A 14069-nucleotide genomic window follows, 5' to 3' on the forward strand; every position below is an offset into this window, starting at 1 on the left:
TCTCCGCGGCCTCGCTCGGTGCGATGGCTCCCAGGGCTGGATCCAGCACCCGAATGCGGCCGCATCGGCGCCGGGACGGGGAAATCGAGGCACAGCCAGGCCACGACCTTCAGCCCCTCCCCAAGCCCCCAGCGCAGCCAGCGCTGGGGCAGCGCCGGGGCTCGGCCTCCCTGGGGCCTGAGCTTGGGGCAGAACGAAGCAGCGATGTGGTTTGAAAGAAACCCCGGCGTTTTGGCCAAAACGGTGTCATTTTTTCCCCCTTGAACTCCAAACTCGGGTTGTTTTGGGGGGGACCTTGGCCCTCGAGGCACAGGCACAGCTGGCATTTGGGATCACCGGGTTCATGGGGTCAGCCAGGCCAGAAAAAGTGAAGGCAATCAAAAGCACCTGCTGCAGTTCTGCCCTTATCTCCAAGGAAAACACGGGATTTCCCAGGAACTCCATTTCCAAGTAATCCCATGTTTGTTCTATCGAGGGCATGTGTTGAGGGACAGCAGCAACAGCTCTGCCCCACACAGGGACACCCCAATGCAAAGCTGATCCCCCAGCTGTGACACAAAGGGCTGCAAACTCATTTTTGGGCTAAAAACATCGGATTTCCTAATTACTGAGGTTCTTGGGATTGTCCTGTGCATGGACAAACATTGAACACACACCTTACGTCCTATCCTACTCCATATGTTCCACAATTCTTTGTTCCCAGGGGATGTCTTTCAACTCAGGATTTCCATGATACCTCTGAAATGCGGATGAAAAATCAAACCCCACAATTCTAATAAAGATTTGTAGGGAATGGGTATGTTTATTTACAGCACATTTCACTTAAATTCAAATGGATTTCTACCTTGTTAAATTTTTACTCTGTATCACCTTGAGTCTGTACATCAGGGAGCACTTAGACAACACTCTTGGATTTTGGGCGTCTTTGGGGTTGTCTTTTGCAGAACCAACAGGTGACTTTTGTGGGTCCGTTCCAGTTCTGGCGATTTCACAATCTGTGAGGTCAGAGACCTTATTGACCACAACCTGTCCATTGGGGTTTTGTCCTGCACAGGGCCAGGAACAGCCTCGACGGTCCTTGAGGGTCCCTCCCAGCACCGGATCCCCAGTGCAAAGCTGATCCCCCAGCTGTGACACAAAGGGCTGCAAACTCAGTTTTGGGCTAAATAGGGAGTTTCTAGGACAAGAACACTGAAGGATATGAGGTCAGAGGAGTGTGGAGAGCTCAGAATGGCTGGAGACAAGATTTGTGTAAAATAAATCATCTCTTTATTTGAGGCTGAGTGTCTAGGACAGAGGTTCTCCCCCCTCCTGCCTTGTCCAGGAGGACTTTTCCCCCACTATAATGAAATGGCAACAAAAGTGGCAGCTACAGAAGTTGGGATAGACAAAAATATCTGTAACAGAGGAGATGTGGCACTCGGGATCCTGTTTAGAAGGATTCTGTGGCGCCATCCAGGGAAAACTCCTGCTCAGCACGAGAGTCGCACTCAGGAATCATCATCATTTCATAATAACAATAATAAAACTGAATATCGAACTTCCCCCCCTCCCGCCTCGAAATCCAACGTGATTCCTAAGGCACAGATCCCAACTTCTCCCATTGCCCGCCAGGGGCCACCGCAAGCCCCGATCCTCCCTCGGCGGGAGGAGCCCCACGGGCTCCGTCCTCCTCCTCGCCGGATTTTCCCGTCCAGATTCCACACCTGGGGAGGCGCATCCACGTTTCTAATGCCGGATCTGAATTTAAGAGTCTCTGGCTGCAGCCGGGGTGGGGAGGACGAGCAGCGCCTTCCGAGGAGCATCCGCAGGAGCGGCCCCGCCACGCCCGCGGCGTTTCGGGGTCCGCGGGGCGCCCCCGGCAGAGCCCGGCTCCCAAAGGCACGGGATCCAGTCCAAGGCAACCACGAAATGCAGCATATTTAAGGCTTTCACGTCTTAAATTAAAGCGAAGAAGGAAGTTTTTTGGATCCTGGTTTCCTGAGCGTGGCCGGCGCGGCCGGGAGCTCCGCTCCCTTTTAGGTGAAGGACCAGAGCTGGTGCGGGTCCGTGAGGTCGCAGGGAACCAGCGCCGGGTGCTTCCCCCGCGCCGTCAGACACAGCCCCGAGGCCAAGTTCTTGATCAGCCGGTTCTGCCGAAAAAAAAAACCAACCCAAGCGATCAGTGAGCGGCCAGAGGGTGAGCACGGGATGCGAGCGAGGGGAAACGGCCCCGGGGGAGCAGCGCCGTGGCGGGCACGGTGCGGCCGTGCCCAGGGGCGATGCCCGGGACGGGGAGTTCTCCTCACCTGCGCCAGGTCCCACTCCTCGCTGGCGGGCACCCGGCCGGGCTTCCCTCGGAACTGGCACTCGCCCAGCTCGGCCGTGCCCTCGGCCCCGCGCAGGCACAGCTCCTTGCCGATGTTGTGGCGCAGCTCCCGCTGGCTCGTGTACTCGAAGTACTGCGGGAAGAGCCGGCGGGGCCGTCACTGCCGCGCCCCGGGAGCTGAGCCCCGGGGAGAAACGGGGGGCGGCAGAGGGGGAAATGATGGGGATGCTTTGGGGGCTCACCTGGTTGCCCCCCAGGCCGTGGCAGGGGTACATGATGAGAGGTTTCCCACCGTGGTTGTTCTCCCCAACGTCCAGGCAGCTCTTGGTGCCCTCGTTTTTTATCTGTGGCGTGGGGGGAAGAGGAGAGGTGGTGGTGGGAAAAAGAGCGGGGAGAAAAACGAGAGTGAAAAAGGAGATGGAGAGAGGGGGGAAAGAGGTGGGAGGAAAAGGGAGGGGAAAGGCGATGGGAGCGGGGATGAGGAGGGGAGGAGAGGGGGGAAGGAGGGGGAAAAAAGGGGCAGGAGTGAGGAAAAAGGCTCCAGGAGAGTGGAGGAAAGAAGGGCTCAGAGGAGCCGGGGTAGGAGCGGCTCGGGTTCGGCTGTGCGGGGCTCTGGGTTATCGCGGTGCAAACACGATCCCGGCACGCAGCGCCGGCTCCGGGTCCCGTGTCCTTTCCAGGACATGAGGAACGCCCGAGCCATCGCCTCCGGCACACGGAGCAAAGGCAAAGGCACTCGGGCTGAGGTTTCAGGAAATAAAGGTGAATTAAAAGCTGGATGAGAGCCAGCACCCAGCACTTGGCTGTCACCGGGCCGGCTGCTGTCACATCGCCCTGGCTGGGGAGGGGCAGACTCGGGATCCAACCCCCAGCTTGAGGGAAAGAGCTTTTCCAGCCTCAGGGGAATCCCACAGTCAGGGATGGAGCTGGAGCCCCTCATCCCGCCTGCCCTCAGTTCCTTGGGGATGCAGCCAGAGCGTCCTGCTGTCCCCAGCTCCCTCAGGGACAGAGCCAGCCCTCCACGTCCTGCCTGTCTCCACTTCCCTCTGGATGGGTGGCTGGAGGTGGGCTCCTGCCTCCCACCCGTGCCCAGATTCCCACGGGATGGAGATGGAGCTCCACGTCCCATCCCCAGCTCAGTTATTCCAGCCCTCCCTGTGCCAGGACAGTGTTTGGGGCTCAAGGAAGTTTTCAGCTCTTCCCCTGACTTTAACCCAAATCCACATCCCCATGGGCTCCCCACCCTGGGACTCACCCCAAACCAGCTCTGCCGGATTCCAGCTTAGCCGGAGTCCAAACCGGCCCCGCCAGCCGGTGACTGATGAGGTGACAGACTGACACGGGGAGCAGCGACAGAAGAGGTGACAGACTGACAGATGAGGTGACAGACTGACAGATGAGGTGACAGACTGACACGGGGAGCAGCGACAGACACGGGGACAGGTGCAGCGAGCGGGGACAGACACGGGGACAGGCGCAGTGACCTGGGACAGACGTGGCAGCACCCGCTCCCCTCCCCGGGTTAATGCAAAGCCCACACCCAACCTCGGGCGCTCCCCCCGCGGTTCCCCGCCCGGGGCCGAGCCCGCGGTGCCCCGGCCAGCCCGGCACTCACTGCTCCGTAGAACGTCGGGGTCAGGTCGGGCACGAACATCTCGGGGTAGACGTTCTGCAGGTACCAGGTGAAGTTCCTGCAGTGCAGCCGCTCCCGCAGCCTGCGCCGCTCTGTGATGTCACCAAACGTCTTCTATCGGCGGAGTCACAGGTGAAAATTAAATTCACTTCAGAAAACAGTAGGGGAAAATCCCCAAAAAACCCTTTCCGTGTTGGGGCTCAGAGCTGGGAGTCACCCCAGCTTTGCCATCAACCCTCATGGTGTGACCAGCACCAAGACAAGTTGGGGGGTCACCTGACGGGTACCCACAGGCTCCCCCAAGAGCTTGGAGATATTTTGGTGAAGAATAAGAAGTTTTGGTGTTGAAAAAAGAAAAGAATAAAAAGTTTTAGTGCTAAAAAAAAAAAAAAAAAGAAATTCATAAACCCCAATGCTTTCCTACTAGGAAACATTCTGGCCAGAGGGAGAAAGGAAAAAAAAAGGGTTTTGGCTACTTTTGTCCACCTGTCTGGTTTCCCACCCACTCCTGCTGCTCGGGCAGAGCTCCCAGCAGGACCAGCCCTCCCAGTAGAAGCTGCAGCCCCCCGTGTGTCCAGCACCTCTCTGGCCATCTGGGAGGCCTGCTGGTTCCGGCGGTAGAAGATCTCCTTGTAGTCGTCCATCCAGACCTCGGCCAGGCGCACCTGGTTCCGGGAGATCACCTGGGTGCCCTTGGGGAAGGTGTGGGGGCTCTTGGAGCGGAACACGTGGCCCACGACGGAGCAGGGGATGATCTCCACCTGTCCCCCGCACTGCCACACCTGCGGGGAGGCCACACCTGAGGTGGGGGGGTCCAGCCCCCAGGCCCCCCAGCAGGGAGCTCCCTGCAGGTGCCCTTGGAAGGTGACCCCCCGTCCTTACCCTGAAGGACATTTCCACATTCTCACCCCCCCAAATCTCCATCTGGTCATCGTAGGAGCCGATGTGTTCGAAGTAGGATCTGGAGATGGCAAAGAGGCCACCTGCAAAGGTCGGGGACCTGCAGTGGGCAAAGAAGGGGTAAAACACAAATAAAAGAGCAGAAATCTGAGTTTTGGGACATCACAGCCCCAAAATCAGAATCCCCCTCCATCCAGCTGTGGTGGCTTTGGTGGACAGGCTGGGCCTGGCTGCTGGGGGGGGAAAGAGGTGACAGCATGACACAAAGGGGCCTCGCTGCCGGCTGGATTCAAAGTGAAAAGAGGATATTGTTACTAAAAACCTGTCGCCAAAAAGAGGAGGAGGTCAGAGCCCGGTGCCCCAGTCCCTCCTCCTGCTTCTCTAATCTTTTCCATCTGAGGCTGGAACAGAACCTCGCTTTTATTCAGGAAAAATAATAAACCCCAAGGATTCTCTGAGCTGCTGGAGACGAGGCAGTGCCGGGAGCCAAGTGCCCGGCTGGAGGTGAAAGGGGCTTTTATTGGGACAGCAGCGTCGCCCAGGTGACCCGTGCACAAAGCCAGCCCCGCGGCCGCCGTGGGGCCGGGCCCGCGCGGGGTGTCCAGTGTCTCCCAGTGGGGCACCAGGGAAAAACCCCGGCTCTGTCTGCGTGTAAAACTGAGGGATAAGAAAAGGGCTTTTGGCACAGCCTGATCCACAGGGGACCGGTTCTGTGCGGGGGCACCTGGGCATCCGAGGGTCAGAAGGTACCGACAGCAATTAAATCCTTCATGGGCAGCTCTGCAGGAGCGAGGAGGAGATTCCAAGGTCCGTTTTGGCCCCGCGTTCCCCAAGCCCCAAGGGAGGTTTGTCCTCCACCATCCCCGCAGCTCTGACCGTGCTCGGGCACGAACACCCTGCCATCTCCCACGTCAAAATCCCACAGAGAACCCCGCTGGGAAGGGGCAGCACTGCCCGTCCAGAGGCACCAAAACCAAGGAAAACACCAATTTGTTGGAAAAGAGAGCAAACCCAGCTGGATAAAGAGTCCCGTGCTGGGCTTACTTGATGGGGAATGTCTCATCCTTCCTGCGCTGCCTCTCCCGCGCGGGAACGATCTCCCAGCCGAAAGTCAGGCTCCAGTCGAAATTGCCCCGGCTGTGCTGCTTCCCGTTCTGGACGGGCTTGGAGAACTCGAAGGTGTTGAGGTCAATGGTGGCGATGTCGGGGCTCACGACGGCCGTGGGCTCCTCGGCGATGCGGGACAGGAGCGGCTCCAGCCACCCGTGGAAACACTCGCCTGGGACACGGGGACAGTGGAGCGGGGCCAGCGCCTCTCGCAGCGCCCGGCGGCTGGACGCTCGCGGTGTCACAGCGTGTCACGGGGCGGACACTCACAGTGGGCATCCAGGAAGGTCAGCACCTCCCCGCTGGCCACGCTGGCCCCCAGCAGCCGCGCCGTGATGAGCCCCTTGCGCTCCCGCTGCCGCACCACGCGCACGATCTGCAGCTGCTCCACGTAGCGATCCAGCTCCTCCTTCAGGTACTCTGCGGGTGGGAAGAGCACCCGGACCCGTCACAGAGGCAGGTGCCAGTCCCTGCATCCCACCAGCCCGTCCTGCTGCCCCCATCCCATCCCATCCCCATCCCATCCCATCCCATCCCATCCCATCCCATCCCATCCCATCCCATCCCCATCCCATCCCCATCCCATCCCCATCCCATCCCATCCCCATCCCATCCCATCCCCATCCCATCCCATCCCCATCCCATCCCATCCCATCCCCATCCCATCCCATCCCACCCCATCCATCCCATCCCATCCCATCCCATCCCATCCCATCCCATCCCATCCCATCCCATCCCATCCCATCCCCATCCCATCCCATCCCATCCCATCCCATCCCATCCCCATCCCATCCCCATCCCCATCCCATCCCCATCCCCATCCCCATCCCATCCCATCCCACCCCATCCATCCCATCCCATCCCCATCCCATCCCATCCCACCCCATCCATCCCATCCCATCCCATCCCATCCCATCCCATCCCATCCCATCCCATCCCATCCCATCCCATCCCATCCCATCCCATCCCATCCCATCCCCATCCCATCCCCATCCCATCCCATCCCATCCCATCCCCATCCCCATCCCATCCCATCCCTGCTGCTCAGACCCTGCAGTTGGGTTTACGTTCAGGGACACCAGAGCCTTTCCCCAATCCCAAGTGTATTTTTGGCTAAAGAAAATGAGTTTTATGAGGGTCTAATCCCTCTCTGGAAAGGGACTGGGGGTTGACATGGTGAGGAGGTCACACCCCTGTGCTTGAAGTGTCACCAGGACCAGGCTGTTACTGAGGGAAGGGACAGCGGGTGCAGGGTCACCAGAAGAACCCGGGATTTCTTGGCAGATGCAGCCAAGCCAGGGCCTGGAAATGGCCTGGTGGGAGCTGGGACCCCGAGAAAAGCGTCCTGGGAAGGGGACCCGAGTCCAGCCCACGTCCAGCTACAGTGGGAGTCGAGCTCTGGGGCAGTGAAGCCCGGGGGCACCACGAGTTCCTGCTCCACGGGAGCCCGTGGGTGGAAAGGGAGAATTTATCTGGGACAAGGGCAGAGTCCGCTCCTCCCAGCGCCCTGACACTGAACCCCGCGTTAATGAGCTCTGGGTGCTAATTAACGAGGATTACAGCTGGCTGAGGGTGGAGGTTTGTGGGGCACCTGGTTTGTCCCCAGGGCAGGGTTAACAGTGGTGCTGCGGAAGGGAAAATCCCGGGGCTGCTCCGGGGTGGATGAAACAGGGAGCACCTGCTGGGAGATCCCGGGATGCTGGGAGCGTGAGCCGCTTCTCCGAGAGGCTCAGAGCTGCTGCTGCTCCCAGGCTTGGAAAGGGGCTTGGCATCTCCTGCATCCTGCTGATCCCACATCCTGCCATGGATCCTGCCTCCCTCTGGCCCCCGAATCCCCCCGCCACTCCCTCACAGCTCCCTGTGGCCCCTGCACCCTGTCACTCCCCCATCCCACCACAGCTTGTCCTGCCTCCCTCTGGCATCCACATCCCACATGGCTCCAGCATCCCTCTTGATCCCACATCCCATCACAGCTCCTGCACCCCCCTGACCCACATCCCCCCTGCACCCCCCTGACCCCTCATACCCACATCCCCCCACGCTCCCTGCCCCCCCGGCCCTGTGTCCCCGTGGTCCCCACCCACCGTCCGTGCTGGCATCGTCCACCAGGATGACCTCGCGGAGCAGCCGAGCCGGGGACGAGTGCAGGACGCTGTAGACGGTCCGGAGCAGGGTGGACCAGGCCTCGTTGTGGAACACGATCACCACGCTGGTGGTGGGGAGGGGAGGGCAGCGCTTGAACTTCTGGTCGATGCACCTGGGGGATAGAATAGGGGGGATGAAGAGGGAGGCACGACCGGAGTGACCCCCCGATATCCAGCCCCCACTAAACCCCACAGCTGCAGGGGAGCAGCTCTGGCCCCTCTGGGCTCGTCCCTGCTTTGATTCCCATTGATTTTGGTTGAGTGAGTCCCATTCCCGGCCTCCGCGTCCCCCTTTGTCACCGCTACACCTGCTAAGCACGGATAATCGCCTGCCAGCGCAGGGGGCTGGATTCCTCCATCCCTTTCAAGGCTTTTTCCATCCCAAATTCCCCCCATGTCTCCCCGGTCCCACCCCTCCGCGCGGGCCCCGCTTTAATCCGGCAGCCCCCGGCCGAGGCCAGGCGGGGAAATCTCTGGAGATTCCCAGTTTCCCTCCCCCCAACCCCAGCGGGGTCCAGGGCTGTTCCACTCGGCTAAGAAAAGAAAAAGTCTGACCGCTGGAGCCGCTGGAATAAAGGAGGGAGGGGAGGGAAAGGCGGGGAGGTGCCGGCGCCACCAAGCAGGTACAGAGACACAAAGAGCCTGTTGCCATTAAACCCGCCCCCAAGGGGCCCAAATCAGGGAGAAATAAAGAAATAATAATAAATAAATTTTTTTTTGGTTTAACTCTGTCTGCGCTCAATCCTCTGCCAGTGCTCGTGACATCCTGGCCCAAATCTGCTTTAATTTCCTCTGTAATTTGGGGGAGTAAGTGGCCCCAGGGGCTTTGGGCGCGGCGCTCACTCGGGCGGGCGGCTGTCGGGGCCCAGCGCACGCTGCAGGGAGATGCGGTCGCTGGCGAAGGCGTTGAAGCAATGCTTCTCGTAGCCTCGCTCCTTCTCCTTCGTCTCCTCGGGCGTCCAGCGATCCTTCTTGAAGGCTTTTCCGTCGGCGCCGGGGCTGGCGGGGTCCTGGGGGGGCCTCTCCATCAGCGGCCGCAGCTCGGCCGCGGTGTAGACGCCGGGCAGGCAGGAGCGGGCGCTGGGCAGCGGCTCCGGCGGCGGCTCCGGGGCCCCGATCTGCAGCCGCGGCATCGAGTCCCGCAGGTCCCGCACGGCGCCCAGCATCAGGTCCAGCACCTGGTCCTTGCCCTGCACGATGTTCCGCAGCCACGGCTCCTCGCCCGGCTCCTTGCTCCCCACGTCCTTCTGGAGGATGAAGAGGAAGAGGACGAAGACGGCGCCCGCCAAGGCCACCTTCAAGGTGCTGTAGCGGCGGCGGAACAGCCTCATTGTGGGTTTTCGGGGCGTTTTTGGAGGGTTCTCCGGGCTGCGGGATTCAGCAATGTGGGGGCTCGGGGCGCATCACGGTGTCCTGCTTTGCTCCAGTGACCTGGGGGGAGGAGAAACACCTGCGGTGAATTCCCGGGCTGGATGCACCCCGGGAGCATCCCCTTGATGTCAAAATAAAGATTTAGTATACTGTATTTCATAGAGATTATAGTGTACCAAAAATGGAATATATAAATACGATCAACTCATGGAATAGTTTTGTTAAGGACCTTAAGCATCATCCAGTCCGACCAACTGCCACGGGCAGGGAACCTCCCACTAGACCAGGTTAATAACAAATAATAACGTAACAATACAATAGCAACAAAATACATCAACATATTGACATATTATATTAATATTAGCATCATATGAACATATCGATATTGCAATACAATGTTAGTAATATACTGGTATGGCAATATGTTAATATAAGGTTTGGCACAAGTGACACCTGTAAAATTCATTCCCCCCCAGCACTTCCAGCCCCTAAATCCATCCCGAAATTAAAACACCAGGAAAAGTGCGGGTTAATAAATGCCAGAGGATGTGCCACCCCCCCACCGCACACGAGACCCCTCCCCAAAAAAGTTTCTTCTGGGACCGATCCGGAGGCTGCAGCCTCCTCCCGCCGCCGCTCCTCGCACGCCGAAGTTAAAACAGAACAAAAAATGCCGAAAGTTTTTCGGCCACTGGGGAAAAAAGCCTTTCCCTGAGCATTTTCCTGCCTGCGAAGGGAAACTCGAGCAGACCGTGCAGTGCTCCGGGCTCGGCGGAGCTGCAGCCGCAGGTTCGGCGGCCGGGGCCGTGTCCGCTGCCACGGCCACCGGGAGCTCGGCGCCAGCTCCCGAATTTGCCCCGGGATCCGTCGGAGGCTCTGAGCTTTCCACCACCCCCAAACTTCCCGCGGCTCCTCTTTGTGAGCCGCGGCCGCCGGAGCATGGACGAGCCCGGCGGGATCCATTCACCGCCATCTCCTCCTCCTCCTCCACTTCGGGGTTCCCCCCCCTTCCCTTGATTCCTTTTTCCCCTTTTCTTTTCATTCTCTTGGGAATGGGGCGGGGAAGGGCACCTGCCACAACTTCAAGGGCGAGGAAGTTTGGGCTGGGGAGGAGGAGGAGGAGGAGGAGGAGGAGGAGGGGGAGGAGGAGGGGGGTCCCGGGGTCCCCGCTTTGAGCGCCGCGGGATCAAAGCTGGACCACGCTTCACTGCCAAGAGCGCCCGGCCCCATCCAGCGCGGAAAAGTAGAACTGGGGAAAAAACACCAATCCCCTCGTGTTCCCTGCCACTTCCTCGGAATTTCTGCCCGAAGCTGAGCGAAGGTACCCCCAGCTCTGCTTGTGCCCCCGAGCTTCGAGGTTTTCATCGCACGGCGCTGCCGCCCGTACAACAAGGAGGAGGGAAGAGCAGCGGATTTTAGGAGGAAAAACTCAGTTTCCATCAACCCCACAACTCTCTGAGCTTCCTTCCTGCCACGTTGCTAGAGAAGCTCGTTAGGTGTCGGTGCTAATTAACCCCAGACGGACACTCAGGCGTGCAGGGGGAGTGGCACAGGTTGTGCACAAGAGTTGCCGCTCCCGGGGGGGGGGCCTAACCCCAACCCCCTCTTCAGTCCCTTCCTAAAAAGGGCCAAAAAGCCAAATACAAACAAAAATTTTCCCTTCAAAAGACTGGGGTGGATTTGGCACAGAGCTCCAGCGTGAGCTCTTGGCGCACCTGCGCCCTCCGCTACCTGCCCTGCAAACTCTCAGGTGGATTCTGCTCCATCCCATCCAGCCCATCCCGAAAATCCCGTGTTGCCACGGGGCTGGCCCTGCGCCCTGGAAAAACAACATCAAAATGCCCCAGTGGAGCCTACTGGCGTCAGAACAGGGGGAAAAGGGGTTCGGTGGGAATTCCGGGAGCATCCCCGCGATGCGGGAGGGAAGGATGGTGGGAAGAGGGGGAAACAAAGATATACTGGTAGAGGAAAAGAAGGAAAATAAATAAAATACAAGTGAATTGACACCGACGCTGCCGCTGGCTCCACGTGGCAGCGAGCCACGATGACATCGGGAGGGGCAGGGACGGGGAAAAGCCAAGAGTGGGAAGCGGGGCACAGAGGGATCGTACCCACAGGGATTCAGCTCCAGTGCGAGGAGATGGACGTGCTGGGGAGTGCGAGGGCTGGGCGCTCACAGGAACCACGATCCTGTCGGGCTCCCCCCCACCAGGCGCTGCCCTCATCCCTCGGGATGAGCCCAGGGGGTCCCGGAGCCGCTCCCGGGCTGTGGGATGGGAGCGCCCGGAGATGGGGGCTGTGTGAGGGTCTCTACCCCGCCGGGGACCCTGGGGTGCCCCGTGGGGTTGATGGGTGCCAGGTGCTCCCAGTGCCCTGCCCAGAACTGCCACAGCCCCTGGAGCCGCTGGGCTGCCCCGGGGGCTCAATCCGGACCCCCTCCCCGAGGGGCTCCATCCCTGAGCCCCCTCGCACGGAGGGACCTCTGCGCCGGGACCCCCGAGAACCCAACCCGCAGGAGGACCCCTCACCAGGACCACCCTGCTCCCGCTTCCCCCGGGCCGAGGGCTCCTCCTCACCGAGAGCCTCCTGCCTCCCTTACCGTGGTGGGGGGCTCCGCACCGAGACCACCGGGACGCCCAGACCTCTTCCCCCGGGGCAAAGACTTCACAGCAGGACCCCAGACCCCCTTACCGCAGAGACGGGCGCCGCACCACGACCCCCGGGACCACCGGACCTCCTTTCCCTGGGGCCAGGGCTGCCCACCGGGACCCCGGGATCCCCTTCCCCCGGCAGGAGTCGGGCACTGGGACCCGCTTAGAGCAGAGGGGGGCTCGGCAGCGGGACCCCGTCCCGTCCCCTCTCACCGGCTCCACAGCGGCTGCGGGGCCGCAGGTGCGTCCGGGTGGGGCGGGGCCACCTGCGCCGCCTGTCCCGCCTCCGCCACCGGGCAGGTGCACGGGCGGGGCCGCCGCGGTCCTAAAGCCGCCAGGCCCGGGAGCAACGCCGGGTCCTGGAGCCGCCCGCCCGTCCCGGGAATAACGCCCGGTCCCGGAGCCGCCCGCCCGTCCCGGGAATAACGCCCGGTCCCGGAGCCGCCGGCCGGCCCTGCGCCTGAAATGGGGTGCTGTGCTGGGACCAGTAGGGGACTGGCACTGGGGACACTGGGAGCTGCGTGGGTAGGACCCCACGTGTACTGGGAACCAGTAAGGGACTGGCACTGGGGACACTGGGAGCTGCGTGGGTAGGACCCCACGTGTACTGGGAACCAGTAAGGGACTGGCACTGGGCGTGCTGGGGCCGCAGGGATTTATGGAGGTCCCAAGGTCGTGGCTCCAGGTGTGCTGGGACCAGTACGTGCCTTGCACTGGGCGTGCTGGGAGAAGCAGGACGGCCACGGGGAAAGTCCCGGGGGGACGGGCCCAGGCGGGATCCTTCACCCAGCCCAGGATTTTCCTTTGGCTCCGGTGCTGAGTGGAGGATTTTGGAGATTTGAGGTAGAGTACAGCGAGGATTAAGCGGGATTATTGGGATATTAGCTGGAATATTAACTGGTTTACAGGGGATGAAGTCTCCGGGGCACAAACACCCCTCGGCCCCAAATTAAAGAGCTGGAATAAGGTGCGAGGGGAAACTGAGGCACCGGTTGGAGCCAACCCTTGGTCCCCACGAGCCCCCCGGCGCCTCCATCGCCCTCCCCGGGGCTTTTCCGAGTTCGCTTCGCCGCCGTCGCTCTCGCCCCTTTCGTTTCCTGCTTCGGAGGTTTCGCTCTTCGCTCAAAACCCGAAGGGGAAATTCCCACCCCCAAATTTGCTGCCGCTCGACTTTCAGGACCCGCCGCTCTCAGCTCGGCGTCACCGCGGCCACCGGGCAGGGCCAGGACGGTCCCCGCCACGGTAAGTCACTTTTGGGGGGAAAGAGAAGGGTTTTGGGGTTTACACCGGGCTGCTTTGTGGGGATGAGATTTTGGGTGCCCCGAACCCGCCCCGCTCGCCCCGCCGGGCTCTGCCAACCCCGCAAACGGGAGCCTTGTGCTCCCAAACTGCTGCTTTTAATTGCAGTTTGGGAGAGGCTTTTTTGGGACATAAAAAGTCTTCTGCAGCTTCGTCCTGGTGGCACCAGTCTGGAGGAATGAGAAGGAGTCGAGACCCGAAGAACCCTTGCAGGGGAGGAATGAAATCCATGACAAATCTTCCCAGGCTCGTTAGGGAGTGGCGGCTCGGTGTCACACTCCAATTAATAATTAATGGGCGTCTCTATAGACAACTCTCAGGCAAAACAAAACTTGAATTAGAGGTGGAGCTGGCTGCCTTGGGGAGTGAAAAATGTTTACTTTTAAGGTCTTCAGGAGCTGAAGAACCCAAAGAGCCAAAACTGGGGTGAAGTCACCCCTCGGTGTGGGGCGAGCACCGCAATTCCCTGCGCTGGGAGCAAACCTTACCACTGCCTCTGAGGTTTTCCTCGCTCCGAGCGCATTTCCTTCGGGATTTCTGCCCTTCACCCCTCCCGGGGAATCCACAGCGTCGGAGGCGGCTCCATCCAGCCTCCAGCCAAGCCCCTAATTTGAGCCAGAGTTTAAATTTAACGTCGAGCTGAAATTTGTAGCGCT

The 14069-nt window shown here is 60.4% G+C and overlaps 1 protein-coding gene across 5 annotated transcripts; it reads right to left on the reverse strand.

Annotated features, from left to right (window-relative positions):
• Positions 1-1246: 1246 nt before the first annotated feature.
• On the reverse strand, positions 1247-14037 carry GALNT6 (polypeptide N-acetylgalactosaminyltransferase 6). Of its 5 annotated transcripts, none has more exons than XM_085562937.1 (11): positions 13902-14037; positions 8936-9523; positions 8033-8205; positions 6219-6368; positions 5886-6120; positions 4824-4941; positions 4523-4723; positions 3924-4055; positions 2551-2652; positions 2289-2441; positions 1247-2132 (listed from the first exon to the last, which is right to left on the reverse strand). In XM_085562937.1, the coding sequence occupies exons 2-11, from the start codon at positions 9421-9423 to the stop codon at positions 2019-2021; spliced, it is 1866 nt and encodes a 621-aa protein (XP_085419063.1). In that variant the 5' UTR covers positions 9424-9523; positions 13902-14037; the 3' UTR covers positions 1247-2018. The 5 variants fall into 5 exon arrangements, with proteins under 5 accessions (XP_085419063.1, XP_021399625.1, XP_085419061.1 ...); XM_021543950.2 differs by lacking the exon at positions 13902-14037 and adding an exon at positions 12155-12350; XM_085562935.1 differs by lacking the exon at positions 13902-14037 and adding an exon at positions 12063-12350.
• Between the last annotated feature and the right edge of the window lie 32 nt (positions 14038-14069).

This window comes from Lonchura striata, chromosome 29 (assembly GCF_050655825.1).
Source record: "Lonchura striata isolate lonStrDom1 chromosome 29, ASM5065582v1, whole genome shotgun sequence".
NCBI lineage: Eukaryota > Metazoa > Chordata > Aves > Passeriformes > Estrildidae > Lonchura > Lonchura striata.